This window comes from Oncorhynchus mykiss, chromosome 15 (assembly GCF_057628025.1).
Source record: "Oncorhynchus mykiss isolate SJ-2025 chromosome 15, ASM5762802v1, whole genome shotgun sequence".
NCBI classification, from domain to species: domain Eukaryota; kingdom Metazoa; phylum Chordata; class Actinopteri; order Salmoniformes; family Salmonidae; genus Oncorhynchus; species Oncorhynchus mykiss.
The window spans coordinates 61,474,770-61,501,049 of NC_143036.1; the positions used below are offsets into that span (position 1 = coordinate 61,474,770).

The 26,280-nt window shown below is 49.1% G+C and overlaps 2 protein-coding genes across 2 annotated transcripts in view; one reads left to right on the top strand and one right to left on the bottom strand.

Annotated features, from left to right (window-relative positions):
* Positions 1-20,960, bottom strand: part of gnptab (N-acetylglucosamine-1-phosphate transferase subunits alpha and beta) — a 24,783-nt gene extending 3,823 nt beyond the window's left edge. The window contains exons 1-19 of the mRNA XM_021563801.3: positions 20,578-20,960; positions 20,395-20,480; positions 20,129-20,248; positions 19,692-19,742; positions 19,007-19,209; positions 18,795-18,859; positions 18,458-18,592; positions 8,959-9,120; positions 8,475-8,654; positions 8,158-8,328; positions 6,467-6,590; positions 6,143-6,340; positions 4,441-5,621; positions 3,995-4,194; positions 3,608-3,827; positions 3,292-3,405; positions 3,107-3,192; positions 2,750-2,848; positions 2,225-2,392 (exon numbers count right to left, since the gene is read on the bottom strand). Of these exons, the coding sequence (XP_021419476.3) occupies positions 2,225-2,392; positions 2,750-2,848; positions 3,107-3,192; positions 3,292-3,405; positions 3,608-3,827; positions 3,995-4,194; positions 4,441-5,621; positions 6,143-6,340; positions 6,467-6,590; positions 8,158-8,328; positions 8,475-8,654; positions 8,959-9,120; positions 18,458-18,592; positions 18,795-18,859; positions 19,007-19,209; positions 19,692-19,742; positions 20,129-20,248; positions 20,395-20,480; positions 20,578-20,709 (3,695 nt within the window). The 5' untranslated portion in view covers positions 20,710-20,960. The remainder of the gene's footprint in view (positions 1-2,224; positions 2,393-2,749; positions 2,849-3,106; positions 3,193-3,291; positions 3,406-3,607; positions 3,828-3,994; positions 4,195-4,440; positions 5,622-6,142; positions 6,341-6,466; positions 6,591-8,157; positions 8,329-8,474; positions 8,655-8,958; positions 9,121-18,457; positions 18,593-18,794; positions 18,860-19,006; positions 19,210-19,691; positions 19,743-20,128; positions 20,249-20,394; positions 20,481-20,577) is intronic.
* A 1,820-nt stretch (positions 20,961-22,780) lies between these two features.
* On the top strand, positions 22,781-25,996 carry LOC100135998 (VHSV-induced protein-6). Its single transcript, NM_001124335.1, is given in 7 exon segments — positions 22,781-23,106; positions 23,839-23,906; positions 24,685-24,827; positions 25,221-25,398; positions 25,491-25,549; positions 25,695-25,787; positions 25,884-25,996. Coding segments are annotated over 7 exon segments (717 nt in total). The 5' UTR covers positions 22,781-22,975; the 3' UTR covers positions 25,929-25,996.
* Positions 25,997-26,280: the final 284 nt, after the last annotated feature.

Sequence of the window (26,280 nt, forward strand, 5' to 3'; positions counted from 1 at the left end):
AGTGGGACACAATCATGAAGTGGAACGACATTTATTGGATAATTCAAACTTTTTTAACAAATCAAAAACTGAAAAATTGGCAGTGCAAAATTATTCATCCCCCTTAAGTTAATACTTTGTAGCGCCACCTTTTGCTGCGATTACAGCTGTAAGTCGCTTGGGGTATGTCTCTATCAGTTTTGCACATCGAGAGACTGACATTTTTTCCCATTCCTCCTTGAAAAACAGCTCGAGCTCAGTGAGGTTGGATGGAGAGCATTTGTGAACAGCAGTTTTCGGTTCTTTCCACAGATTCTCGATTGGATTCAGGTCTGGACTTTGACTTGGCCATTCTAACACCTGGATATGTTTATTTTTGAACCATTCCATTGTAGATTTTGCTTTATGTTTTGGATCATTGTCTTGTTGGAAGACAAATCTCCGTCCCAGGCTCAGGTCTTTTGCAGACTCCATCAGGTTTTCTTCCAGAATGGTCCTGTATTTGGCTCCATCCATCTTCCCATCAATTTTAACCATCTTCCCTGTCCCTGCTGAAGAAAAGCAGGCCCAAACCATGATGCTGCCACCACCATGTTTGACAGTGGGGATGGTGTGTTCAGCTGTGTTGCTTTTACGCCAAACATAACGTTTTGCATTGTTGCCAAAAAGTTCAATTTTGTTTTCATCTGACCAGAGCACCTTCTTCCACATGTTTGGTGTGTCTCCCAGGTGGCTTGTGGCAAACTTTAAACAACACTTTTTATGGATATCTTTAAGAAATGGCTTTCTTCTTGCCACTCTTCCATAAAGGCCAGATTTGTGCAATATACGACTGATTGTTGTCCTATGGACAGAGTCTCCCACCTCAGCTGTAGATCTCTGCAGTTCATCCAGAGTGATCATGGACCTCTTGGCTGCATCTCTGATCAGTCTTCTCCTTGTATGAGCTGAAAGTTTAGAGGGACGGCCAGGTCTTGGTAGATTTGCAGTGGTCTGATACTCCTTCCATTTCAATATTATCGCTTGCACAGTGCTCCTTGGGATGTTTAAAGCTTGGGAAATCTTTTTGTATCCAAATCCGGCTTTAAACTTCTTCACAACAGTATCTCGGACCTGCCTGGTGTGTTCCTTGTTCTTCATGATGCTCTCTGTGCTTTTAACGGACCTCTGAGACTATCACAGTGCAGGTGCATTTATACGGAGACTTGATTACACACAGGTGGATTGTATTTATCATCATTAGTCATTTAGGTCAACATTGGATCATTCAGAGATCCTCACTGAACTTCTGGAGTGAGTTTGCTGCACTGAAAGTAAAGGGGCTGAATAATTTTGCACGCCCAATTTTTCAGTTTTTGATTTGTTAAAAAAGTTTGAAATATCCAATAAATGTCGTTCCACTTCATGATTGTGTCCCACTTGTTGTTGATTCTTCACAAAAAAATACAGTTTTATATCTTTATGTTTGAAGCCTGAAATGTGGCAAAAGGTCGCAAAGTTCAAGGGGGCCGAATACTTTCGCAAGGCACTGTATCTGTCCATCTATCATTTAGGACAGATACTACAATTGAAAAAGCATCTGTACAGGCATCTTGTATTGTGTGCACATTGTGCTTCTGCACTGCCACCAATTAATGGTATAATGAAAAAATAATGTACTAAATGCAGATCACATATTCAACTGATACACTCCAATACATAATACCATTCCCCTCTCTAGTATAAACCACCCTGGTCCTACCATTCCCCTCTCTAGTATAAACCACCCCAGTCCTACCATTCCCTCTCTAGTATAAACCACCCCGGTCCTACCATTCCCCTCTCTAGTATAAACCGCCCCGGTCCTACCATTCCCCTCTCTCTAGTATAATCTACCCCGGTCCTACCATCCCCCTCTCTCTAGTATAAACCACCCCGGTCCTACCATTCCCCTCTCTCTAGTATAAACCACCCCGGTCCTACCATTCCCCTCTCTCTAGTATAAACTACCCCGGTCCTACCATTCCCCTCTCTCTAGTATAAACCACCCCGGTCCTACCATTCCCCTCTCTCTAGTATAAACCACCCCGGTCCTACCATTCCCCTCTCTCTAGTATAAACTACCCCAGTCCTACCATTCCCCTCTCTAGTATAAACCACCCCGGTCCTACCATTCCCCTCTTTAGTATAAACCTCTCTCTCTCTAGTATAAACCACCCCAGTCCTACCATTCCCCTCTCTCTAGTATAAACCACCCCAGTCCTACCATTCCTGGAGCTCTCCCATGTGGAGGAAGCGATTGCGGTATTCTCTGGGCAGCTCGAACTGGGAGGTCAGGGGGAACATGGACTCATAGAAGTCCCTCAGCACCGCCTTGACAGTCCCTGCGTCCTTATGGCTGTGGTCAATGTTGTCGTTTAGACATATGAACTTCCTGTGAGGAAACACAGTGATGTGGTCAAATCATAAATCCACATCATGGTCATATGGAAAGGTAGTATGACAATAAAACAGGAAGAAGTAGTACATATTAATTAGGCAGGCACCTACAGAAAGCACAGAGAGAATGATAATTATTTGGGGGGTGCTTATCTTTGTCCTGTTACACACAGGTATGTAATGGAAATGTGTCTTTCATATCCCAACTCCCCGAGACACCGGCAGGGAGTGGGGTCACAGCTAGGGTCACTAAGTACCTTGCTCAAGGTCACAACGACAGATCTTTCACCTTGTCCGCTCCAGTATTTGAACCAGTGACCTTTCGGTTACTGGCCCAACTCTCTAACCTCACCTGGGGTTCTTCCTGATGTCATCCAGCTGGCCCACCACATGGGACACGTTGGTCCGCACCATCTTAAAGGCTATCTCCTCCTCGCCCATTATCTCAAACCTGTCAAAGGAGAGGTTTCCATGTTTACTGTGATCTTAAATAGGGTCAGGATATTCAGAGAAAATGTAGGATGGGTGATATATATCAATTAAGGACAGTGGCTGATGGTAGAGAACAGGACTTTTATTTATTTATTGTATTTTCATAGACCCAACCACCCCCTCTTCAGGAGGACAAAAATAACGTTTTTACAGCATTTTCTTCTGTTGTTACACACATTTGCCATACATTTTTTTTTTTTTTGAGAACAGGACTTACTTGTACTTGTTCTGGTCTTTGAAGGCCTTGTGGATGCGCTCTGTGACGGCTTTACAGTGGACCACCAGACCTTTAGTGACGGGAGGCTGTGGATTCAAATACATGAATCAGTCTCTGCACCTCAAGTCAACTACAGCTTATAAATGTTGTTGGGCCACAGCAAAGAGGCAGTGTAGAGTAGTCACCATGCTGGCTTCGTAGTATGCCTCCTGTGTAGGGCTAACGATATGCAGCTGGGTCAGGTTGGTGGGCAGAGTCTTAGAACAGTTGATCAGCAGCTGCTCCAGCCCTGTCAGATCCTGCAACACGCCACACGCTAACACATTAACCTCACTGTACCACTGGTTTGAGATCAGCTTTTAAAACAGGAGTAAAACCAGGGTCGGTATTCATAAAGTGTCTCAGAGTAGACGTGCCGATCTATGATCACTTTGGCCTTCGATGATAGACAACATGGACACGCGGGGACCTGATCTTCTACACCCAGACTTCTCTACTGACCTGTAGGTTGAGGGGGAGCTCATGGATGCGAGTGGCCAGCGTTCGGATCTCACGGTCAGACAGAACGCCAGAGTGGTCCGTGTCAATCTCGTCGAACACCTGCGAGACGTTGAGCGGCTGCAGGGCCGACATCAGGAAGTAGAAGTAGGAGAATGAAAACTGCATGTCCTCTGGGTGACGCACGCGGTGAGACGACGTCAGGTCAAACGCCTGTGGGAATCTGAAAGGTGGAGACATTCACATATCAGTTTGTTAAGCAACTAATTCACTTTAACGAGGTAAACAAATGAGTGCTCCGGTTGTTAGACAAGCACTCACAACAGCTACTTCGGTCTTCTATATTACTAACCCAGTATTTCCTGTTTGATGACATTTCCTGCTACTCACATGTCCTGGAGCTCCTGCATGATGAGCCTGTCGATCATGTGGGGCATGTGGGCGGGGACCTTGCGGGAGGTGAAGCCAAACTGGCCGTTGAGCAGCTTGTTGACGTAGCGAAGGGAGTCAGCGAAGGTGTCCTGCAGCCTCCGGCCAGCGGCGGCGCTGTCTGCCTGGTACGCCAGCTCTCCCTCCAGACGCTCCTCCTCCTATAGGAGCCATAGAAAGAGCCAGAAAGCAGCAAGATAATACACAATTAACATTCTGATCAAATTCAGATAACATTCAGATACACATTTACATTTGGAACACTAAAAGTTTAACATACAGTTTCGGAGTAAATGTTTGCGTTCAATCCAATGCACGGTTGTTCTCGATTCTATGTTCTTCATCTCAAGAGCCAGGATTCTTCCTGACTGACCTTGTAACATTATTACAACCCAACCCCAGCTCACCTCCAGCAGGTCCTGGAAGTACTTCCGTCTCTCCCAGGGCAGGAAGCCTCTATCTGAGGAGATGTAGTGCTGCAGCTTCCTGCCCAAAGGAACCCCCCGGGCTCCCTCTGCTCCTTCCTCTGGTCCCTTCTCGGCCCCTGCCCGCTGCTGCTGTGATTGGTCCTCTGATCCCCTGGCTTTGGACATGCTGCCCACCAGGGTGCTCAGCAGCTTGGAGGACGGTGGAGGTTTCTCTGTGGGGGTGGTGTCCTGGGCTTTAGCGGCTTTCGGAAACTCCCCATCCACTAGAACTGGGATGGGGGTTGCTGGAGTCTTTTGTGCTTTCTGTTTCTCTTTCTCACCAACGATGCTCGACTTGGGCACCTCTTCTGGTGCCTCGGTTCCCTCTGGCTCTTTGGTCTTCTCTGCTCCGTTTCTTTCTGGAGTGTGTTGTTCTTCTGGGTTAGCCTCCACTAGCTGTGGTGCGTCTACCTCTCTCCTCACCACATGTCCTACTAGGTCTTTAAAAGGCTTGTCCTGGGGTTTGATCTGGTCAGCTGGTGTTAACCTGGGGCCCCGATTGGCCAGAGCTTTGTACGGCCCCAGCAGTATAGCCTTGGTGAGGTTATAACCCTTCATAGTGATGTCACCCACCAGGAGCTTTCCTTGCAGCCTCTGAAGCTCACTCTGCAAGGCCACCGGTAGCAGGGACACGTTCAGCGCAGGCACCTCCACGATCACCTCATTTTCCACAGGTGACCTCTTCAGGACTCGGGGACCTTGTTTCTCCAGAGGGACATCCTCGAAAGGGACCTCAGGCTCTGCGGTGGCGGTGGTGGGCTTGGCCTCTTTGGCTCCATCTTTGTGGAGTGGGTCGGACACGGACACGTTGGGCTGGGGGAGCTGGCGTGTGTCCACAGCCACGCTGAAGGTCAGGGAGAACTCCTTGTCGTCATCCCCTTGGACAGTGAGGTTGTAGTGGACCAGCGAGGCATTGTGGCCCGAGTGGAGGAGCAGGTGGACCGTCTTCCACTTGTTGGCCACCGAGGTATGGCGCACGGCCGGGTTGTCGCTGACCTGGGCCTCGGTCACCCGGCGAGCCACGCCTGCAAAGCTGAAGTACGGCCTGGTCTCACCCACCGGTAGGGTGTACAGGGTCCTGTTCTTCAGCAGGGTGACACTGTAGAGCTGGTTAAAGTGATCTACAACACACACACACACACACACACACGATTATCACTGCTCTTCCACCTCACTGGATGAGCTAATGTGACCAGACCAGGAAACACACTTGGCCGACATTCTGCGCATTTTCTCATCAATGAAACATTCTCAGTCTTCTCTTCACAAAAGTAGAATCTGTTACGAACAAATTGCAGTAAGATTTGGAGACTTGAACCTGTGCCAAAGTTTCAAAAATAATTACGTTGTTTAAAAGGAGCTCAAGGGCGAATTGAGTTATTGTACATGCACACTTCACAGAGTAGGCGTTCCCTCACGTAAAATATGTAAATACATGTTACAAGGCGCAAATAGGATCTGGCTAGCTCGTGCTTGGCACTGCCCACCTCTTTGCTTGTTCTGCCCACTGTGGTCATTTGCTCCCATTGTAAACTGCACATCACATATCTTGGGTTAGTTATCAATATTTTAGCTATAAATAAAGCTTTTCCAGGTCAGGTGATTAAGAAAAACTCCTGGCCCTACTTCAGATCACACTCACCTTGTCCACAGTCGCCCACGTCGAAGCCACAGGAGAGCACGTTGCAGGCCTGGTCGCAGAACTTGTCTGCCAGCCAGGAGTTGGCACAGCCTTGGTTACAGCTGGACACGCCCCCGATGCCACCTAGACCTCCTGCAAACTGCCAGGGCTGATTACCCACTCCGCCCACACCGGTCCCAAACCGGCTGCCCCCAGCTCCTGTGTGGTGGGATGGAGAACAGGAAGAATATCAAGCTCAGTGAAGGACGAGTTGTGACGGAGAAGAGAAGGGAAGAAGGAGAAGAGGCAGACTGGTACAGGGAGGGATAAAGGAGAGATTGTCACCCAGGCAGTCGCCACCATCCCAGTCACAGGCGGAGTTGTTGCAGGCCTTGTCACAATAGCCATCTTTGATCCAGGAGCCAGGACAACCTTCAGCACAGTTAGGGACCGGCCACGTGAGGTACACCTGTAGGGAGAGAGGACAGGCGAGGTACAGGAGGGATGTTAAGACAATATTACAATATACAAAATAACAGTTGAAGTCGGAAGTTTACATACACTTTGGTTGGAGTCATTAAAACTTGTTTTTCAACCACTCCACACATTTCTTGTTAACAAACTATAGCTTTGGGAAGTCGGTCAGGCCATCTACTTTGTGCATGACACAAGTCATTTTTCCAACAATTGTTTACAGACAGATTCTTTCACTTATAATTCACTGTATCACAATTCCAGTGGGTCAGAAGTTTACATACACTAAGTTGACTGAGCCTTTAAACAGCTTGGAAAATTCCAGAAAATGATGTCATGGCTTTAGAAGCTGCTGATAGGCTAATTGTTTGAATCATCATTTGAATCAATTGGAGGTGTACCTGTGGAGACGTCTTCTGTCTCCTAGAGATGAACGTACTTTGGTGCGAAAAGTGCAAATCAATCCCAGAACAACAGCAAAGGACCTTGTGAAGATGCTGGAGGAAACAGGTACAAAAGTATCTATATCCACAGTAAAATGAGTCCTATATCGACATTACCTGAAAGGCCGCTCAGCAAGGTAGAAGCCACTGCTCCAAAACCGCCATAAAAAAAGCCAGACTACAGTTTGCAACTGATCGTACTATTTGGAGAAATGTCCTCTGGTCTGATGAAACAAAAATGAAACTGTTTGGCCATAATGACCATCGTTATGTTTGGAGGAAAAAGGGGGAGGCTTACAAGCCGAAGAACACCATCCCAACCGTAAAGCACGGGGTGGCAGCATTGTGGGGGTGCTTTGCTATAGGAAGGACTGGTGCACTTCACAAAATAGATGGCATCATGAGGTAGGGAAATTATGTGGATATATTGAAGCAACATCTCAAGACATCAGTCAGGAAGTTAAAGCTTGGTCGCAAATGGGTCTTCCAAATGGACAACGAACCCAAGCATACTTCCAAAGTTGTGGCAAAATGACTTAAGGACAACAAAGTCAAGGTATTGGAGTGGCCATCACAAAGCCCTGACCTCAATCCCATAGAACATTTGTGGTCAGAACTGACAAAGCATGTGCGAGCAAGGAGGCCTACAAACCTGACTCAGTTACACCAGCTCTGTCAGGAGGAATGGGCCAAAATTCACCCAACCTATTGCTTGTGGAAGGCTACCCGGAACGTTTGACCCAAGTTCAACAATTTATAAGCAATGCTACCAAATACTAATTGAGTGTATGTAAACTTCTGACCCACTGGGAATGTGCTGAAAGTATTAAAAGCTGAAATAAATAATTATCTCTACTATTATTCTGACATTTCACATTCTTAAAATAAAGTGGTGATTCTAACTGACCTAAGACAGGGAATGTTTTACTAGGATTGAATGTCAGGAATTGTGAAAAACTGAGTTTAAATGTATTTGGCTACGGTGTAAACTTCCGACTTCAACTGCATGTTATATTTATATGAAATGATAAAGAGTCTACATTAGCACAAACTTTAGCTAGTGAGCTAAATTCCAGACCATGGATCTAGTAACACTTGAATTTCAGTCTAGACCCGGACCTTCTGTCCTTTGGAGTGACTGAAGAAGTCGTCAGGCCACACGTCCTTCCCGAACATGACGTCGTCGTTGAGGTAGATGAACTTCTGAGACAGGCCTGGGATTCGGTGAATGTGGGTCTCAATGGCAGGGGAACTGAAGGTGGGTAGGTGGGTGTGGTTCTGGAAGACATCCTACACAGGAGAGACAATCATATGGCAACTTGGATTTTTTTTCTTAACTAAAGGCCCAGAATTCTTCCTGCTCCGGTCACAACATACCTTATTTTCTGTTATTGTCAACAATCATGTGAGAGTAGTACTGTAGGTCTCAGGTGTACCTGGTGTGTTACCACGGTGACGCGGGGGTTGTCCAGGTTCAGCCAGGAGGGGATCTGCCCATTGGTCACGATGAAGATGTGCCGCACCCAGGGGGCGTGTCTCTCCACCGAGCGCAGCGAATAACGCAGCTCCTCGTTGTCCTCGAATCGACTGGCCGAGACGTCCTCGTCCTGCTTGGACTAGTGGGGGCAGAGAGCAGAGCAGAGGGGTCTGAGACATGCTTTCACCGTGCTCTGAAAAGAGACAAATCTAAAATGTTTGCACTACATGTCATTGTATTTTATCCTCACGGTCATATAGGTAGAGAACAATGGAAGTTCTCAGTCCAGCAGCTTAGTTCCACTCACTGATACTTACTACACCATGAATGGACAGTGGAACTGCATTAGGAGCGCTAACTCGCGTCTCTTTATCCTGAACATACACCGTTGATCTTCCCTGATAGATAGTGGGTGACGGGACAGAGGCAGAGTGAGGTCCTACCTGTGTGATGGCAGTCAGGTCCCAGAAAAGATACGCAGCGCTGATGGTCAGCTCTTTCCCGTCCAGGGTCAGGTTCTTTTTGGCCTGCTGGGTCAGGTCAGTAAAGTCCTGAGGGCTGTTCAGATGGAGCAGGGCGATACTGGCCTCCGTATACAGCTGGAACTATGGGAAAGAGCGAGACAGAAACACAAACATGTCAGTGTGGCACCAGAGACAGCAGATGCTACTCAGCATAGCCATGAGAAAACAACTCAAATATCACAGCATTTATTAGGAGCCAAGGACACAACAAAACAGATATATTTTTATGAACCACTTTAGACGTAGTGGCCATGTCAAAGGTTATATGGCGCTGGGCCTAAAATCCATTATTGTGACTTTGGTTACCGCTCCTGTCCCAGGGAAGAATTCCGTGTGACAGAGATGACAGAGCCACCACATGACGGGTGCATACACAGACTACTAGGCTGAACGTGAGCTGGGTTCATCAAAATCAAATTGCTTTGTTGACCTATAACCTCTGACCCGTGGCCAGTTTAAAGGATGGACCACATCAAAGCAGAGGAATCGTCACCACCAACCACAACTACTGTACCCTTCAAGAAAGAATACCCCACATTCATGCCACTGGGGATATGGGAACGTGAGTGAGTGAGGCAGGGTTCAAAGGAAGGAAAGAGTGGGGCGGGCTCTTGGAAAATTCTGTGATGTAATTTCTGTGTGGGGGAGCTGGTATTGATCTCATGGTTGGAATGGAAAGCATGGCTCGGTATCCTTGCATGGGATCCTTGCATCTCAGTCGTTGTGTGCGTGTCTCATCTCAGTCGTTGTGTGCGTGTCTCATCTCAGTCATTGCCTCTCATAACCATCTGTCCCGACTCCCTCATCTCCTTAGTCCCTAGCCTTCCAGACAACCCACAAACCACTGAGCCAGAACCCAAACACCTTACTGCTGCTGATCTCCCTCTCAGCCTTCGCGTTTTTTTCTCTGCTCCTGTTGTTATATAAATCCCGAAGATGAGGCAAGGACAGCCAACTGGAGATCACACTTCCATTTTTATTAGCCCCTTTTATAGGATCTGTTAACACACAGCTCCATGTGTCTGTACAAGTGCACGAACACACACACCTCCATGTCACAGTAACACAAAGACAATAGTAAACATGGCTTTATATAGCTTTACTAGGAAAGGCATTGGCAGTATCAACATTCTTGTCCACATCTGCCTGTCAGCAGCCCGTCAAAAGACGCAGGCGTTTAGTTGAAGTATTTAAGGTCTCGTCATACCTGTTATCATGAGCCAATGTCAATAGTGACCGGAGGATCCAAACATCAGCTGCTGTTCCTACTCCTGACATTTAAACTACTTCATTACTTTTAAAAACGTCATTAGTCAGTTGAGACAAAGATGTGTATACATACAAACCACAAATACAGTAAAACCTTGAACCACATGCTCCGGAAGCAAAAAACTGAAGCCTAAATATACCTAACCTGGGTAGCCCAAACCAAATCTTGCGTGTATCACGAGTCTAACACAAACCAGAGTCCAGTAAATATTTTAGCACAACTAAAATGAGTCAGGCTTGATAACGTCATACGATCGTCGATCCATCATCCCTCCACGTCTCAAACTCAGCAGGGATCATCAACTAGATTCAGCTGATTTTGTTCGAGAGGATGGCTAGCGGCCCGGAACAGTGACAAATCATTTGTAGACTGCAAGTTGATCGCAAGAAGCCCAAACAGATGCAATATTTGACTAAAACATTATTATAAACCTTGCCTACGTTTGTATACGATCACGTGTCTCTATTAAGAGTGGGACTGCTTGGGAACAGGTTTCCCCAAATTAAAATCACAAGGAGTTCATTTCCTGCTGTTTTAACAGTATTTTCTGTCCAACAATAAATAAATAAAAATATATATAATATTTTGCGGGCCACCAGTTGGGAAATGCTGGTCTACAATATAACCAGGGGTCATTCCAGTCATATGATGAAGGCCAGTGAGGTGAACGGGGAAATGATGCGTCTTGGTGGAATCTATGAATTCCCCGTGGGGTGGCTCGTCCAGCGATATTGTGGCAGCTTCTGGCGCACGTCTTCAATATCAGCAGCCTAGTTCCCTTTGATACAATCTCTCTCCATCTTTCCCCACGGTCATTATCTCGTACTGTCTGTTCAATACAAATCTGAAATACCTAAAAACGATACACATAAAACAAAATAGTATGACTGTGTGACTATCATGGCTTTAAATGTCGTTATACTTTACTGCTTCTATTGATTTACTATTTTAGTATATTCTCTCCATACACACTAGCTGCACATTCTAACCTCGAGTACATAAACAATAGGCTATCCTATACAAGTTAGCTATACATTAATAACAACATGTCAGTTAGAGGAACACACAAACAGAGGGCATTATTTTCTAGGCGACAGTGTGAGCAGATGGGGGTTGTGGGGCCTCTCCCCCCCCTCTCTGTCTCTCTCCCCTGCCGTGTCTCTCTGCATTCTATCCCTCTCCCGTCGTGCGTCTCTCTCTCTCCCTCACCCGCCGTGTCTCTCTCTGTCTAAATTCCCCCCCAACCCCTCCATGTCTACTCATTCTCCCTTCCTCCTCCGTGTCTCCGCATTCTCCCCTCCTCCTCCGTGTCTCCGCATTCTCCCCTCCTCCTCCGTGTCTCCGCATTCTCCCCCCCTCCTCCGAGTCTCCGCATTCTCCCCTCCTCCTCCGTGTCTCCGCATTCTCCCCTCCTCCTCCGTGTCTCCGCATTCTCCCCCCCTCCTCCGAGTCTCCACATTCTCCCCCCCTCCTCCGAGTCTCCGCATTCTCCCACCCTCCTCCGTGTCTCCGCCCCCTCCTCCGTGTCTCCGCACTCTCCCCCCCCTCCGTGTCTCCGCACTCTCCCCCCTCCTCCGTGTCTCCGCACTCTCCCCCCCTCCTCCGTGTCTCCGCACTCTCCCCCCCCCGTGTCTCCGAATTCTCCCCCCCCTCCGTGTCTCCGCATTCCCCCCCCCCCGTGTCTCCGCATTCTCCCCCCCCCTCCGTGTCTCCGCATTCAACCCCCCCCCCGTGTCTCCGCATTCTCGCCCCCTCAGTGTCTCCGCATTCTCGCCCCCTCCGTGTCTCCGCATTCTCGACCCTCCGTGTCTCCGCATTCTCCCCCCCTCCGTGTCTCCGCATTCTCGCCTCCTCCGTGTCTCCGCATTCTCGCCTCCTCCGTGTCTCCGCATTCTCGCCTCCTCCGTGTCTCCGCATTCTCGCCTCCTCCGTGTCTCCGCATTCTCGCCCCCTCCGTGTCTCCGCATTCTCGCCCCCTCCGTGTCTCCGCATTCTCGTCCCCTCCGTGTCTCCGCATTCTCCCCCCTTCCGTGTCTCCGCATTCTCCCCCCCTCCGTGTCTCCGCATTCTCCCTCCCTCCGTGTCTCCGCATTCTCCCCCCCTCCGTGTCTCTGCATTCTCTCCCCCCCTCCGTGTCTCTGCATTCTCTCCCCCCCTCCGTGTCTCTGCATTCTCCTCCCCTCCGTCTCTGCATTCCCCTCCCCCTCCGTGTCTCCGCATTTCCCCCTCCGTGTCTCTGCATTCTCCACCCCCTCCGTGTCTCCGCATTCTCCGCCCCCTCCGTGTCTCCGCATTCTCCGCCCCCTCCGTGTCTCCGCATTCTCCGCCCCCTCCGTGTCTCCGCATTCTCGCGTCCTCCGTGTCTCCGCATTCTCCCCCCCTCCGTGTCTCCGCATTCTCGCCCCCTCCGTGTCTCCGCATTCTCCCCCCCTCCGTGTCTCCGCATTCTCCCCCCCTCCGTGTCTCCGCATTCTCCCTCCCTGCCGTGTCTCTCTGCATTCTATCCCTCTCCCGTCGTGCGTCTCTCTCTCTCCCTCACCCGCCGTGTCTCTCTCTGTCTAAATTCCCCCCCAACCCCTCCATGTCTACTCATTCTCCCTTCCTCCTCCGTGTCTCCGCATTCTCCCCTCCTCCTCCGTGTCTCCGCATTCTCCCCTCCTCCTCCGTGTCTCCGCATTCTCCCCCCCTCCTCCGAGTCTCCGCATTCTCCCCCCCTCCTCCGAGTCTCCGCATTCTCCCACCCTCCTCCGTGTCTCCGCCCCCTCCTCCGTGTCTCCGCACTCCCCCCCCCCCTCCGTGTCTCCGCACTCTCCCCCCCTCCTCCGTGTCTCCGCACTCTCCCCCCCCCGTGTCTCCGAATTCTCCCCCCCCTCCGTGTCTCCGCATTCCCCCCCCCTCCGTGTCTCCGCATTCCCCCCCCTCCGTGTCTCCGCATTCTCCCCCCCCCCTCCGTGTCTCCGCATTCAACCCCCCCCGTGTCTCCGCATTCTCGCCCCCTCAGTGTCTCCGCATTCTCGCCCCCTCAGTGTCTCCGCATTCTCGCCCCCTCCGTGTCTCCGCATTCTCGACCCTCCGTGTCTCCGCATTCTCCCCCCCTCCGTGTCTCCGCATTCTCGCCTCCTCCGTGTCTCCGCATTCTCGCCTCCTCCGTGTCTCCGCATTCTCGCCTCCTCCGTGTCTCCGCATTCTCGCCTCCTCCGTGTCTCCGCATTCTCGCCCCCTCCGTGTCTCCGCATTCTCGCCCCCTCCGTGTCTCCGCATTCTCGCCCCCTCCGTGTCTCCGCATTCTCGCCCCCTCCGTGTCTCCGCATTCTCCCCCCTTCCGTGTCTCCGCATTCTCCCCCCCTCCGTGTCTCCGCATTCTCCCTCCCTCCGTGTATCCGCATTCTCCCCCCCTCCGTGTCTCTGCATTCTCTCCCCTCCTCCGTGTCTCTGCATTCTCTCCCCCCCTCCGTGTCTCTGCATTCTCCTCCCCTCCGTCTCTGCATTCCCCTCCCCCTCCGTGTCTCCGCATTTCCCCCTCCGTGTCTCCGCATTCTCCGCCCCCTCCGTGTCTCCGCATTCTCCGCCCCCTCCGTGTCTCCGCATTCTCCGCCCCCTCCGTGTCTCCGCATTCTCCGCCCCCTCCGTGTCTCCGCATTCTCCGCCCCCTCCGTGTCTCCGCATTCTCGCGTCCTCCGTGTCTCCGCATTCTCCCCCCCTCCGTGTCTCCGCATTCTCGCCCCCTCCGTGTCTCCGCATTCTCCGCCCCCTCCGTGTCTCCGCATTCTCGCGTCCTCCGTGTCTCCGCATTCTCCCTCCCTCCGTGTCTCCGCATTCTCCCTCCCCCGTGTCTCCGCATTCTCCCTCCCTCCGTGTCTCCGCATTCTCCCCCCCCTCCGTGTCTCCGCATTCTCCCCCCTCCGTGTCTCCGCATTCTCTCCCCCCTCCGTGTCTCTGCATTCTCTCCCCCCCTCCGTGTCTCTGCATTCTTCTCCCCTCCGTGTCTCTGCATTCTCTCCCCCCCTCCGTGTCTCTTCATTCTCTCCCCCCCTCCGTGTCTCTGCATTCTTCTCCCCTCCGTGTCTCTGCATTCTCTCCCCCCCTCCGTGTCTCTTCATTCTCTCCCCCCCTCCGTGTCTCTGCATTCTTCTCCCCTCCGTGTCTCTGCATTCTCTCCCCCCCTCCGTGTCTCTTCATTCTCTCCCCCCCTCCGTGTCTCTGCATTCTCCTCCCCTCCGTGTCTCTGCATTCTCCCCCCCTCCGTGTCTCCGCATTCCCCCCTCCCCCCTCCGTGTCTCTGCATTCTCCGCCCCCTCCGTGTCTCTGCATTCTCCGCCCCCTCCGTGTCTCTGCATTCTACCCCCCCCTCCGTGTCTCTGCATTCTCCCCCCCCCTCCGTGTCTCTGCATTCTCCCCCCCCTCCGTCTCCGTATTCTCCCCCCCCCCCCGTCTCCGCATTCTCCCCCCCCCCCCGTCTCCGCATTCTCCCCCCCCCTCCGTCTCCGCATTCTCCCCCCTCTCCGTCTCCGCATTCTCCCCCCTCCGTCTCCGCATTCTCCCCCCCCTCCGTCTCCGCATTCTCCCCCCCTCCGTCTCCGCATTCTCCCCGCCTCCGTCTCCGCATTCTCCCCCCCTCCGTGTCTCCGCATTCTCCCCCCCTCCGTGTCTCTGCATTCTACCCCCCCCCCGTGTCTCCGCATTCTACCCCCCCTCCGTGTCTCCGCATTCTCTCCCCCCCTCCGTGTCTCCGCATTCTCTCCCCCCCTCCGTGTCTCCGCATTCTCTCCCCCCCTCCGTGTCTCCGCATTCTCTCCCCCCCTCCGTGTCTCCGCATTCTCTCCCCCCTCCGTGTCTCCGCATTCTCTCCCCCCTCCGTGTCTCCGCATTCTCTCCCCCCCTCCGTGTCTCCGCATTCTCTCCCCCCCTCCGTCTCCGCATTCTCTCCCCCCCTCCGTCTCCGCATTCTCCCCCCCCTCCATCTCTGCATTCTCACCCCCCTACGTGTCTCTGCATTCTCCCCCCCACTCTCCCCCTCGCTCTCTCTCCCCCTCTGTGTCTCTGCATTCTCTCCCTCCCCTTCCCCCCGCCGTCTCTACATTCTCCCCCACCCCCCGCCTTCCCTCCACCTCTCCCCCTCTGGACGTTTCTTTGCTCCACCCCCCTCTGGCCGTCTCTCTGCTCCCCCCTCCCTCTCTCTGGCCGCCCCGCTGCCCCCCCCCCCACCCTCTCTGGCCGTCTCTCTGCTCTCCACCCCCTCTGCTCTCCACCCCCCCTCTGGCCTTCTCTCTGCTCTCCACCCCCACCTCTGGCCGTCTCTCTGCTCCCCCCCTCTGGCCGTCTCTCTGCCCCCCCCCTCTCTGGCCGTCTCTCTGCTCTCCACCCCCCCTCTGGCCTTCTCTCTGTTCTCCACCCCCCTCTGGACTTCTCTCTGCTCTCCACCCCCCCTCTGGCCGTCTCTCTGCTCTCCACCCCCCCCTCTGGCCGTCTCTCTGCTCTCCACCCCCCCCTCTGGCCGTCTCTCTGCTCTGCCCCCCCCCCCGGACGTCTCTCTGCTCCCCCCGCCTTCTGGCCGTCTCTCTGCTCCCCCCTGCCCGTCTCTCTGCTCCCCCCCCCCTCTCTGCCCGTCTCTCTGCTCCCCCCCCCTCTCTGGCCATCTCTCTGCTCTCCCCCCCCAGGACGTCTCTCTGCTCCCCCCGCCTTCTGGCCGTCTCTCTGCTCCCCCCGCCTTCTGGCCGTCTCTCTGCTCCCCCCTGCCCCCTCTGGCCGTCTCTCTGCTCCCCCCTGCCCCCTCTGGCCGTCTCTCTGCTCCCCCCTGCCCCCTCTGGCCGTCTCTCTGCTCTCCACCGCCCCCTCTGGCCGTCTCTCTGCTCTCCACCCCCTCTGGCCGTCTCTCTGCTCTCCACCCCCTCTGGCCGTCTCTCTGCTCTCCACCCCCTCTGGCCGTCTCTCTGCTCTCCACCCCCTCTGGCCGTCTCTCTGCTCTCCACCCCCTCGCCGTCTCTCTGCTCTCCCCCCCATCGCCGTCTCTCTGCTCTCCCCCCCATCGCCGTCTCTCTGCTCTCCCCCCAATCGCCGTCTCTCTGCTCTCCCCCCATCGCCGTCTCTCTGCTCTCCACCCCCTCTGGCCGTCTCTCTGCTCTCCACCCCCTCTGGCCGTCTCTGCTCTCCACCCCCTCTGGCCGTCTCTCTGCTCTCCCCCCCATCGCCGTCTCTCTGCTCTCCCCCCCATCGCCGTCTCTCTGCTCTCCCCCCCCGTCTCTCTGCTCTCCACCCCCTCGCCGTCTATCTGCTCTCCACCCCCTCTGGCCGTCTCTCTGCTCTCCACCCCCTCTGGCCGTCTCTCTGCTCTCCACCCCCTCTGGCCGTCTCTCTGCTCTCCACCCCCTCTGGCCGTCTCTCTGCTCTCCACCCCCTCTGGCCGTCTCTCTGTTCTCCACCCCCTCTGGCCGTCTCTCTGCTCTCCACCCCCTCTGGCCGTCTCTCTGCTCTCCACCCCCTCTGGCCGTCTCTCTGCTCTCCACCCCCTCTGGCCGTCTCTGCTCTCCACCCCCTCTGGCCGTCTCTCTGCTCTCCCCCCCCTCGCCGTCTCTCTGCTCTCCACCCCCCTCGTCGTCTCTCTGCTCTCCAACCCCCTCGCCGTCTATCTGCTCTCCACCCCCTCTGGCCGTCTCTCTGCTCTCCACCCCCATCGCCGTCTCTCTGCTCTCCACCCCCTCGCCGGCTCTCTGCTCTCCACCCCCTATCTCTGTATTCTCTCCCTCTTTCCCTGTGTCTCTCCACCCCCTCGCCGCCTCTCTCCCCCCTCACCGCCTCTGCATTCTCTCCCCCTTCCCCCATGTCTCCCCCCTCGCCATCTCTCTCTACATTCTCTCTCCCCTCCCAGCGTGTCTCTGCATTCTTTCTCCCTCTCCCCCGTCTCTCTGCATTCTCTCTCCCCCTCTCCGCATTCTCTGCACCCCTCGGGCGAGAGAGAGAGCGAGAGAGAGAGAGGGCGAGCGAGCGAGTGAGAGCAAGCGAGCCAGAGAAAAGAGAAGGAGAGGCAGTAGGATGATAAGGAGGGCTCACTGTAGTCAGGAGTCTGCAGATCACAGACACTTTCTATTGTAGTGTAGATGAACGGGAGAAGACAGTTTAAAGGAGGATTTTTAAGCCTCGAGACAATTGAGATATTGAATAGGCAAGACAAAATATTTAAGTGCCTATGAACAGGGTATGGTAGCAGGTGACGGGCACACCGGTTTGAGTGTGTCAAGTAATGCAACGCTGCTGCGTGTTTCACGCTCAACAGTTTCCTGTTTGTATCAACAATAGTCCACCACCCAAAGGACATCCATCCAACTTGAGTCCATGTGGAGTCCATGCCCTGACTAATAGGCTGTTCTGAGGGCAACACAATATTTGGAAGGTGTTCCTAATGTTTTGTACACTCCGTGTAGCTTTGTAATAGCCTGTCTCAATGCCTGCGGTGAGACAGAACTACAGTACAGTTATTTATTTTACAGTAAACTATGACTGGATTCTTTTCTTTGATTATCTCAAGAGTAATCTGGCTTGTTACTGGCATTCGCCCTCCCGAAACATTTCAGTTCTGATTAGAGAAAATGATTAGATAGACAACCCGTGGCCAAACTAAACTTGGGCTCTTTACTACCATAATAACTTAAAATAGATGGAGACCTCGTCTGCTGAAGCGTTATTACTTATTTAATCCGGTATAATTATATTGTTTAAGGTCTGTGGTTATGGCAGACAGACCGTATCCGTGTTCAGTTTGAACACAATAGATTCTGTCTTGATCCTGTCTGATATACCAACGGTTGGAGCACGGCAATGACTAGCCCATCTTTTACGTCATGATTCTGAGGTACAGCAAGGGTGACATCTAGTGGCTATATGAATGTAGTTACATTTTATATTCATTTGTCCTGGAATTGTATATTTTTTCCTAAAAATCTGCATTTCTCATTAAATGTAAATAAAATACATTGTGGCATATCTGTGCCTGGTTAAGAAAACACTGTAAAACTGTATCATGTCAAACACTGGCCTCTAGTGAAATAACAGATACAGCACCCTGTCTAAAATAATACAGTATTTGACTTAGCACTGTGTTTTCCTGCTAGATTATGCCATTTGTTTTCCTTTTTCCATCTAGGTTAGTCTTACCTGTTTGATTTTGCCAGTGACAACAGATGGCAGTTTGACTCTGAGCTGCTCGGTCTCCTTGAAGGATGCTGGGAAGCCACTGAGGTAGGCCAGGCTCTGCATGCGGACCAGACCCGGTGCTTCCTTATCTGTGGTCTACAGGAGGAACAACAACACAGTAGCTTATCGTTACCACATGACCGTGTGTCCATTTGCTTATTCATCCTTAAGGACCAGTGTATCCAATAGGGGTAAATGCTCAATCATATAATTGTGCTGGAATCAGAAAGGTCTCGGAAGTGTTGATTGCGCCTGGTGCAACAGAACTTCTAATAGCATACAGAGTCAGGTAACTCACCAGGTAACATCTAGAGACCGAGCGCTTCAGAGCCTCACGGGGAGCGTCTGTGTAGGCCTTGTCCGCTGTCGGAGGGAGGGGGGAGAAGAGACAGAGATTTTGCTGTGGTGACATGATTGGTGTTCTCGTACTGAGTGGGTAGCAGAACTGTGAACTGAAATAGCATGTGTGTCGAGTGCCAGTTAGGAGTGTTAGTATCAATGACTCTTTACCATCAGCCTGGGAGTGAAAGACGACCACAGACACCGTGGTGGAGGGGTGGAGGGGCTTGGCCACCTGCAGCAGCAGCTTGGCGGCGGAGAAGGAGGGCGAGAGCGACGGCAGCTCCTTCAGAGTGATGTTGGCTGGCAGAGCCGGGTCCAGGGCTAGCATAGGCGCTATGATACAATGGGACAGCAGACATTCTAGCTTCACGCTGCAAACAGAAACACAGACGTATAAGGAGAAAGAGGGAGATAAAACAGTCACAAAAAGGTCACCAAACACCAAGATGAAGGATTGGCGTTGTTGACACCGTCTCTACTTCTACCAAACCACTATGGCTTGTGAAAAACCCTGCTCCGTCTTGCTGCAATTTGCACCCCTTGCACAAGGCTTCCTTTGTGCTGTGGTTGCATCTCACGCCTTAATGTCTGTGGTCAGAAGCCAACTGTTGTTGCAGATTGGTCGACTACACTGAGACCCTCTCTCCCAAACACTTAGTTGAGCGAGAAACAGGAAATGTCAAAACCCTTGATCTAAGACGACCGCAGTTTGTGTCTCAATAAGATGGTGCATCATCAACTCCCTGCCCTTAGAGTTTGGAAGCATCCATATTGAGCTAGATATGTAAAGAATCAGTATGAAAACCACAGTAAATCTACAGTAAAGTACAGGTGTTTCTATCTTGTCACTCACCTGTCCTTTGGCAATTCAGTCGGATCACTTGCATTCTTCCCCAGCCGTTCCCTATGGTGAGAAACAGTCCAGAAAGTCAACGCACTGATCAGTTACCGCATGGAATGTGTTGTTGGGGAATGTTCTAGTATTGTGATTGACAATCGACCTTTGAGCTAACACAATCTCCCACTGGCAATATTAGTTAACTACTTATTTGGTGTCCCCTAGTCTTCACAACAGGATGAATGGGAATGATTCAATCACAGTAATCATGTAATGTGAAGAAGTACCCGCTTCCTCAACGTGCTAATGACCGCCTCTCAGAACACTCAGTGGACCACAGTAACCCTCTCGCCGTCCAAAACAAATATGTTCAGCGTGCATTCACGTAATACTATTTGTGTAGCCTAATGTGTGGGACGTGTAACTGAAGTCTCTGTGACCATGTGAAGTACCGCAATGTTCTCTGCTCTTCCTCCAGCTGCTCTCTCACACCACGTAGCTGCTTCATCAGGTCGGTGTCCGTGCCATTCACCCAGGTGTACACCACATCTATGGGCATGGGCTGGCACAGCCTACAGCGGCACAACACCATAGAGAAGATACACATCCATTTCAAATCAGTAGACAGACGAAAGCACCATTTGGAATAGTGAATTGAGACAGTGAAACACTGGTTATCCCTGTAGTGGATAGCACTTGGGCAGGGAGGGTTTCTTACCGAGTCTGGAATGATTTCCCAGCTACATTGTCTCTATACGAGTCAAACAGTACATGGTACTGATCCCTACTCCACTCTACCACCACCTACACACACAGAGAGAAAGAGAGAGAGAGGGATAAGTTAACTGCTGCATCATTGCGTTTGACAAGGGTTAGCTTGTTAGCTAACTAGGCTACTTACTTCTCCAAACTGGAAGGCAGAGGTGATCATGAGGACTATCCCTCCAAAGCAGAGGTACAGTCCATAGCGATGGGACAGACAGGTGTAGGTCTGTCTCTGCAAGAGTTTCAGTACTGAATTGATTATCACCATGGTTCTCCTTTGCAATCCATATCTCTTCAGTCATTCACCGAAGACGCGGGAGCATATCGGATGTTAATATAAAATAAACACTACAAAACGAACGACGTCTTCTTTGTCACATGACAACTAGCAAAAACTGTCAAAACATATGACCAACCATTGCACTTCCTTTATGGTGATGTGCGCCTTGTCTCAAATGTTCCGGGTGCTGCTTTAAGAAAACAACTCAGTACCGCCCTCTATCGACTAGGAGGAGTTGTGCTCTACATTTAGCGCGGTGTGTCCTATACAGGGGAGAGGAGGGGGGATGGATGAGCCAATTAAAATTGATTAGGTGGCCATGATGGTATGAGGGCTAGAGATGAGAATTTAGCGACCACAGAGAGCCAGGACACCTGGCATTGGAACATTTTTTAGACAAAGGAAAGAGTGCATCCTACTGGCCCTCCAACACCACTTCAAGCAGCATCTGGTCTCCCATTCAGGACCAACCCTTCTTCGCTTCAGAGGCAAGCCAGCTGTGGGATGCAGGAGGGTATGCTGCTGATTCTATGTCAACAACACAAAGGCCAAGAAGATCATTAAGGACCTCAGCCACCCAAGACATGGCCTGTTCACCCCGCTATCATCCAGCGAGTTCAGTACAGGTGCATCAAAGCTGGGACTGAGAGAATGAAACACAGCTTCTATCTCAAGGCCATCAGACTGTTAAATAACCATCACAAGCTGGCCTCCACCCAGTACCCTGGCCTGAACTTAGTCACTGTAACTAGCTGGCTACCACCCAGTTACTCAACTCTGCACCTTAGAGGTTGCGGCCCTATGTACATAGACATGGAACACTGGTCACTTTAATAATGGAATGCTGTTCACTTTAATAATGGAATACTGTTCACTTTAATAATGGAACACTGTTCACTTTAATAATGGAACACTGTTCACTTTAATAATGGAACACTGTTCACTTTAATAATGGAACACTAATCACTTTAATAATAGAATACTGTTCACTTTAATAATGGAACACTAATCACTTTAATAACGTTTACATACTGTTCTACCCATTTCATATGTACTGTATATACTGTATTCTAGTCAAGGCCATCCTATTCAACTAGTGCTGTACAGATACTATTCTATCCACATATTCTTCAGATATACTACATATTCTCTCCACATACTGTCCATAATGTCTACACTCCGGACTCCGACATTGCTCGTCCTAATATTTCAAAATGTCGTAATTCCATTCATTTACTTGTAGATTTGTCTGTATTGTTGTGTATAGTTAGATATTACTGCACTGTTGGAGCAAGGAACACAAGCATTTTGCTACACCCATAATAACATCTGCTAAATATGTATATGTGACCAATACAATTTGATTTGATTTGACAAGGTGATGAAAACGTTCCACAGGGATGTTGGCCCATTTTGACTCCATTGCTTCCCACAGTTGTGTCAAGTCGGCTGGATGTCCTTTGGGTGGTGGCCCATTCTTGACACACACGGAAAACTGTTGAGTGTGAAACACCCAGCAGCGTTGCAGTTCTTGACTCAAACTGGTGCGCCTGGCACCTACTACCATATCCAGTTCAAAGACACAATATTTTGTCTTGTCCATTCACCCTCTGAATGGCACCCAAACACAATTGATGCCTTAATCGTCTAAATGCTAAAACATCCATCTTTAACCCGTGTCCTCCCCATCATATACACTTATTGAAGTGGATTTAACAAGTGACATCAATAGGGGATCATAGCTTTCACCTGGATTCACCTGGTCAGTCAATGTTCATGGAAACAGCAGGTGTCCTTAATGTTTTGTATACTCAGTGTAGAATGGTTGCATCCCTCTGCAGGCCTACAACACAGATTAGAATGAATAATAAACAATGAAATTAGAAATTAAGAAATACATTTAGGTTCAGAAGAGGATGTATAGCCATTTTATGTAAAGCTTTGCGTCTTAGTTCCTGTTACATGCGGAAATGATGGGACGAGGTACCGAAGTCAGCCCACACTCAACATGAATGAAATTCAATACTGTCTGTACCACGTGACTGCAAAATATAAATTTACGGTATAGTTTTCAGTGAGGGATGTCACTTTTTAGGTGGCCGATTAGCCAAATTATAATCCTACTTCAAATCTCAACTCTGAGGAATATTGACAGAGGGATTTTACCTGTCAGTATTCTGCAACGTATTTATTCTTTATTAATTGCACTTAGTTCGGTCTGTCTGCGTGGTAACTTTTCCTTATTGCTGACAAAATGCTTTGGTTCATGGAGGGAATATGCTTTTTACCAATTTCTTTGGTAATCATGTCATCTAGCACGTTTATTGTTTCCTACCTAATTGCATTGTTCGAGCATGATGTGGATGTTATCTTCCCGTATATAAGGTAAGATTATAATTATTTATCAGCAGCCTGAGCATTTTTATTTTCCACGAACTTGCCGTTCTTCATTAAACCGTTATAATAACATTTACTTCTTATTATTTAAATCAGTGTGGGTAATGGTAATAATGTTTCTTTACTTCTAATCATCAAAACCGGCGATATTAACGTAAATCATATCGCATTCTTGCAACAAAAATAAATCAGTTTCGTTTTCCCCACCACAGTTGAACGCTGTACTTGGCTGGTTCCCAGCTGTGTAGTCTACAGCGTAGAGGCCTGTGAACTACTTAATGTCCGGTGTGTGACCTCACTTGACATTTAAACAGCTTATTTATTGAGCAGATAGATATTTAACACATATGCAAACTCAACATTAATAGGCATAGATAAGCAATAAGGGTTTAACTAATTAGCGCTCTATTCAAACAATTAAAGCCCTCTATTCAGTAATATGTTCCGTAGATTATTTGTTTGTCATCAAATGGTATGATTTTACATTTGAAATGCAATTATCTATTTGGTTAATAGATTATGCCAGTGGTATGATTTTGCTTTGATTACATTTTTGGATTTCATTAAATAACAAATTGTATCACTTTCTGTTCTGTTATACTTTAATGTGTATAATAATTTTTAATATAATGTATTGTTTAAATTAAATCCAGATGATTTAAAATTACTTCCAGACATGGCATTAATACACACATTAACCCTGAACTATTCTTTCTTTAGTGACACTGGGGCTGAACCCCCAGAGAGCTGTGTCTTTGGCTTGATGACCGTCATCACTGCATTTGCAGGTGAGCACAGAAAGACACTAAAACCATGAAAGAGCGTTTTGTCTTAGTGTAAAGGGATAGTTCACCCAAATTATATATTTGGTTTCCTTACCCTTTAAGCAGTCAATGAACCATATATGACAGCAATCCATGCTTTGGTTTAGTTTCCCTGGCAATGTTTCTACATGCTAATGTCATGGGATGATGTTAGCATTTTTTCATGCATCATGTTCAAATCATCTATTTGACTTTGTTGAGCTTCACACTTAATTTGAGATACTTTTGGATGATTTGGACAAAAAAAATGTTGATATTGGTCCCATGATTTAAATGGGATTTGTGCCACAAATGCTAAAATGTTAGCATGTGGAAACCGTGCTAGGGAAACTAAACCAAAGCATAATTTGCTGTCATAGCTTGTCCATAGACTGCTTACAGGGTTATTTTGTTATTTTGTAATTTGGATGAACTATTCCTGTAAGAAACTCCATGGGTTTTTCCAGGTCAGAGACAGTGCCAAGAGCTTTATTCACACTTCCCATTTTTTAGAAAATGAAAGCTAAAATGCATGGTTAGACAGGGCTGCGATAAATGATATGATATTGCATTTGACTGAGTATTACATTTCACTTCACTATATTTGTCTTTCTTTGTTACCTCTGTTTTAAGGTGCAAATAAATAAATATTGCAGCAGGTTTCACATAGGCCTACAATAGTCTACTGTGAGCGTATACTGTCTAAATGTGAAAAGTGCTAATGAAAACATTCACTCCATGTGCCATACCAAATCCTCTACAGGTATGGCCACCATGTATGCCAGATACAAGTTTGTGGAGAAGCTCAATGAGAAGGCGGGTGGTGTGCCCCCAGCACTGAACCAGGCTGCTTTCTGGATTGGAATGCTTTCTTGTTTGGGGATGTGTTTTGTCGCTACCTTCCAGGTTGGTTGCCACGAAGGCACAAACGTCAGTTCAACAACTAATTTTGATTCACATTTGGCTGAGTTGTCAATTAACGTCAATTCAACAAAAAAATGTCACGGCACAGACGTCAATTCAATTAGCCTATTAAACTTTGATTCAACCAGTGTGTGCCCAGTAGGATGTAATTAGATTTAAGATAAAAGTTGGGTGAAATCCAATCAGTTTTCCATGTTTATTCAATATCATCACATTGAATTTCTTTGTTAAAATTATATGTAAACAACATTGATTCAACCAGTTTTTGCCCAGTGGGTTGTCACCACTTTAGTGAGAAGATGGAGGGGTTTTGTACCATTAAGTGACAGTGTGATATTCCATACATGATCTCTCTGGCATGTTATTTTACCCCAGGAAACAACGATTACGGCAGTTCATGATGCAGGTGCAATACTCTTCTTCGTTTCTGGTGTTCTGTACACCATCCTCCAGTCCATTATATCCTATAAGGCCTTCCCCTATGGATGTTCCTTGGCCTTGTGTCGTGTGCGCACAGGAATGGCAACCATAGCCTTCCTGGCAGTTTTCCCCAGTATCCTTGAAAACAATAGTAACCCTGATCGATTTTAATCATGAATGATCATTGTTTTATCAAAGAAAATATCTCCTTCATTTACCATTCAGCTGTTGTCTGTGCTGTCTTTGTGACACAAACCACACTGCATAGAAAAACAGAAGACGAGGTACAGTATGAGCACATCTTTACCAAGAAGACCACTTACTTAAACAACAAAGATGGACAACATTCTGGATCCATATAGGCTTCATAGGCCAGAGAATCTATAAGTTACAATATCAGTCTCTATCTGACTCTCCCTGTCATTACAGGACAATGTGTTCCATCTGGTGAGTGCTGTGAGTGAGTGGATCGTGGCCTTCAGCTTCATCTTGTTCTTCTTCACCTACATCCACGACTTTAAAGTGAGTTTTCAGTCACCGCTCTGTCATTGTGGTGAGAATGATTTTCCTTTTCTTCTCCTTTATTTGAGTTATTTCTCTTTGTCTTGTTTCTTACAGAAGTTTACTCTGAAGCTGAGAACACAGTTTGTGGACTATTCCTGATGAAGCATTGATTTGAACCTTTTAATCTGAATATTTACAAAATAAAGTGTATTTTTTTCCCTACTTTTATAAAGCAAATGTATATGAGATTATCTGAATTGGATGATGTATTTCTTTATACTGTATCCATTGCAACATAACCCCAGCCTTAACGGTTAACCACAAAACAAAACACATCCTGTGACCAGTTGTTGGGTTAATGAAAGAGTTAACCCATTGTTCATCATCTGGTGGGACAAAGGTCAGTATTGCGCAAGAAAATCACAAGATCAAGTTAATATAGAAAATACATTTCACGCATCACCAGTAAATGGATAAGAGGCACACTTACCTACTCCAAGGTTAATCGTTT